This window comes from Athene cunicularia (genome assembly GCF_003259725.1).
Source record: "Athene cunicularia isolate RWA chromosome 20 unlocalized genomic scaffold, athCun1 chr20_part2, whole genome shotgun sequence".
Classification (NCBI taxonomy): domain Eukaryota; kingdom Metazoa; phylum Chordata; class Aves; order Strigiformes; family Strigidae; genus Athene; species Athene cunicularia.
Window position 1 is genome coordinate 1,054,823 of NW_020799126.1, and position 3,696 is coordinate 1,058,518.

General features: G+C 68.6%; 1 protein-coding gene across 1 annotated transcript; it reads right to left on the reverse strand.

Annotated features, from left to right (window-relative positions):
- Positions 1-688: 688 nt before the first annotated feature.
- REM1 (RRAD and GEM like GTPase 1) lies at positions 689-3,690 on the reverse strand. Its single transcript, XM_026862407.1, has 4 exons — positions 3,341-3,690; positions 3,080-3,162; positions 1,857-2,061; positions 689-1,709 (listed from the first exon to the last, which is right to left on the reverse strand). Exons 1-4 carry the CDS (start codon positions 3,654-3,656, stop codon positions 1,432-1,434), a joined length of 882 nt encoding a protein of 293 aa, XP_026718208.1. The 5' UTR covers positions 3,657-3,690; the 3' UTR covers positions 689-1,431.
- Positions 3,691-3,696: the final 6 nt, after the last annotated feature.

Genomic DNA, 3,696 nt, shown 5'->3' on the forward strand with positions numbered 1-3,696 from the left:
AGCAGCGAGGAGCCCCTGGCCCTGGCGCGCAGCCCCCCAGCCCGGGCATGCCTGATGCGGTGGGAACCGCGGCATCGCGTCCGGCAGCACCAGGAACCGGGGAGCATTGGTCAGCAACCAAAACCAAGCCGGGGTTGGCACCTGCGAAGAGACACTTTTCGCACGGGGAGAGGGTGTTGCCCCATCCCAGTGTCCCCTTTTTGCGACAGTGACCCCCTCTCTGGCTGCACCGTGCTGGCCACGGCCGGTGGCTCCCCTGTTCGAGCCACAGAGCGAGCGGAAACTCCCGACCTGACCCGGGGGAGAGGCCACCGCTGATGCTGATCCTCCCTGGCGCCGGGCCCGGGGCTGCTGAGCCGGTTACCCCGCGGCGTCCCGGCTGCTTGCCGGCTGCGCAGCCTAAAAACAACCGGCAGAGCCCACGCGGCTCCAGCATCGCCTCTCCGGGCGCCCGGGGTCACTCGCTGCTCGCTGCAGCCAAGCACGTCCCTTTTGGCTGTGCCACGCTGCTCGGTTCCTGCCTCCCTGCCCCTTCCCCGGGGCACCAGGAGCTGCCGAGCACCCGGGGTTTGAAACCTGCCCCTCAGCCCTCCCCAGAGCTGGCCGGGGGGTGCAGGGGGGCTGGGAGCTTCTGTCATCGCAGGGGGGCGAGGAACTGGGATTTCCAGCAAGGCCAAAGGAAGCCCCAGGTGGAGGCTCTCCCTGCCCTGAAATGTTTTGGCTGGTGAAGACGGAGCCGGCCGAGGCCTGGCTGGAGCAGGAGGCAGGTCCTCTGCCCTGGCCACAGGCAAGGAACCGGGCTTGAATCCGTCCACGCAGCTCCGGGACGTGGCTCCCCACGGCAGGGACTCAGCAGAGGCCGGCACCTCCCTGATGCGGTTTATTCTGCAGCTGGAGGGTTTTCCCATCGCATCGGTACAGAGGCAGCAGAAAAACCTCAGTCTGGGAAACGCTGGTGCCAGGGAGATGCAGCACAAAGCCCTGGGGCAGACCAACAGCACCGCTCGGCACCTCCGGCCAGGCTCCAGGATGTCCTCGAGGTGGACACCACTACGGTGCCCTCGCTGGTCCCTGCTGCCCTGCGGAGGACAGGCACCACGGTGGGACCCGCCACGCTGCCGGCAGCCTCCCGCCCCACGGGCAGCCCCTCACCTCCGGCTCCCCAGGAGCACCCGGTAACCCAGCACCCCACCACCCCAGGCACAGGTGCCCACTTTCTGCAGCCCCGGGTGCCACGTTGTCCCCCATCCTGGAGGGGAAGCGGCCGGATCCAGAGCACCCCGGGGCATCCCTCAGCACCGGTTAGAACAGCTCCACGTCCTCAGCATCGCCCCGGCCCTGTCTGGGCTCCCGGCGGCGCCACCGGCCACGCTGCTGGCGGAGAGGAGAGTCCCAGCCCGCGTGTGCGGAGGGACGGGAAGGCGGCGGCTCTCAGAGCACAGACAGGTCGTGGCAGGACTTGGAGCGGACTTTGAGAGCCACTTTGCTGCTGTTCCTGGCCACCAGCCTGTCGAGGAAGCGCCGGGCTCTCTTGGTGAGGCTCTCCTTGCGCTTCTGGCCAGGCGCGGGGCGCGCGCGGGACTCCTTGGCCCCGCAGCGCAGGCGGAGCTGCCGCACCACCCCCTCGAAGAGCTCGGCCACGTTGTGCTGCAGAGCCGCCGACGTCTCGATGAATTTGCAGTCGAACACCACGGCGCAGGCACGGCCCTCTGCAAGGGAAGAGCAGGGAGGGGACACGGCCCCGCTGGCACCCCGGGCGCTGCCGCAGGCGGGTCCAGGGACAAGGGGGAAACAGCTGGGCAGGAACCCAGGTGCAAGATCCCACCAGTCAGATCCCCCCCTCCACCACCTCTCACCTTCGACGGAGACCTCGCGGCACCGCACCAGGTCGGTTTTGTTCCCCACCAGGATGATGGGGATGTCCTCGGCCTGTCGCGCGCGGCGCAGCTGGATGCGCAGCTCCGAGGCGCTCTCAAAGCTCCCGCGGTCGGTGATGGAGTAGACGATGACGTAGGCGTTCCCCACCTGCAGGCACTGGCTGCGGCGCCGGCTCTCCTCGCCCTGGCACCGCACAGGGAATGAGATGTCACTTCTCCACAGGGGCTGCTGGCACCTCCAACCGCTGCCGGGGGATGGCAGAGCACCCTGGTACCGATGGGGCCTGCCAGTGCACCCCGCCAGCCCCTGCATCGTGGCGAGCAGACACATGGCCCCTTAATAAGAAGCAGATTAAAAACTCCTAATTTTGGGGGGTGTTTGAGAGTTTCCTCCTCTACCAGCAACAAATCGGGGCTGCAGGCTCAGCTTGGCTCGGGGGGGGGGCTCAAGCTGCACCTCCCAGAGCTGCCCTTGGTCGTGCAACACCGGCCTCGTGCTTGCAGCGCCCTGCGTGAACCCGGCACCGGTGGGATGAAGCGACAGCGGAAATCAAGGGCTGTTGTTGGGGTGTTATGGTGCTGGGGCACCTTGGGACGGTGCCGCTGGACACACAGAATGTGACCCCAGCCTGTGTGGGTGCTGCACCCGCCTTCACCGGCTCCGTCCCCAGCTCCTGGGGACCGGTGGCTGCCTGGTGGCACCCGCAGGAACGCCGGGCCCAGCGTGGAGGGGGGCAAAGGGGGGTTTCCAGGGAGACAGTGACAGCAGCGCTGGCATTTCTGCCCAGCACGCCCCACACCAGGCCCTTGGGGCCACCGCTCTGCTTGCTGAAGCGAGCGTCCTGTCTGGCAACACCGTTTTCCTGTGGATTTGCCCCGTTGGCTCCCTCAGCCCCGTTCCCAAACCATTCCCACGCATTTCAAAGAGGGCTGGCACCCCACTCCTCCCGCCCCACTTCGTGCTCCAGCGCTTTGCAGTGCCCGGCCACGGGAGCCCCCACGGGCGAGAACACGGCGGGCAGCCTCCCCCGGTGAGGGAAGGTGGGCAAAGAGCCGGTCAGAGACGTGACCCCAGCCCCTATCTTGGCCCCGGACACAGGCAGGAAAGCCCCGGGGAGCTCCACAGAGCTCAGAGGCCCCAAAGCAGCGGCTATGCCCGTCCAATGTCCCCCCCCAGGCACGTCGCGGCGGCCCCGCCGTACCGGCTGCTCGGGCTCCCAGGTGTCCATCACCAGCAGCGTGGTCTCCTCGCCATCCACGGAGAGCGTGCGCTTGTAGGCGGCTTCTGCAAGACCCCGAGAGACCGATCCCGGTCAGCGCGGCACTGCCCCGGCAGCTGAGCCTCGACACCGGGTTCCTCAGCGCCTCGCACACGGGTTTTCCGCAGCCTGGACACACGCTGCTCCCCCCTGCCACCTCCTCCGGGCCCCACCCGCGGTGGGGTGACCCCAACCAGCACCCACCTCCGTGCTGCTCCAGCAGGTCCCGTTCCTGGAGGCCGGCGAAGAGGTTGACCAAGCTGGTCTTGCCCACGCCGGGGTCACCCAGCAGCACCACTCGGTACAGGGGGTCCCCGGAGCCGGAGGAGCCCGAGGACTCGGAGGACCAGCTGTCCCGGGGGGCCGCGGCCCTGCCGCCCGGCTCGGATGCGGATTGACCGAGCTGGGGGTGACAGGGCTCACCCCGCGACGTGGCACCCGTTACCCCCGGCCGCGGGAGAGGGGTGCTGGCCCTCCTCCGCAGCGGGCTCTTGCTCCCGCGCTGCGTGTTCAGGGTCATCTGCGGCACCGGGGCTGGGAGAGGCCGCCCCGAGGGGCCC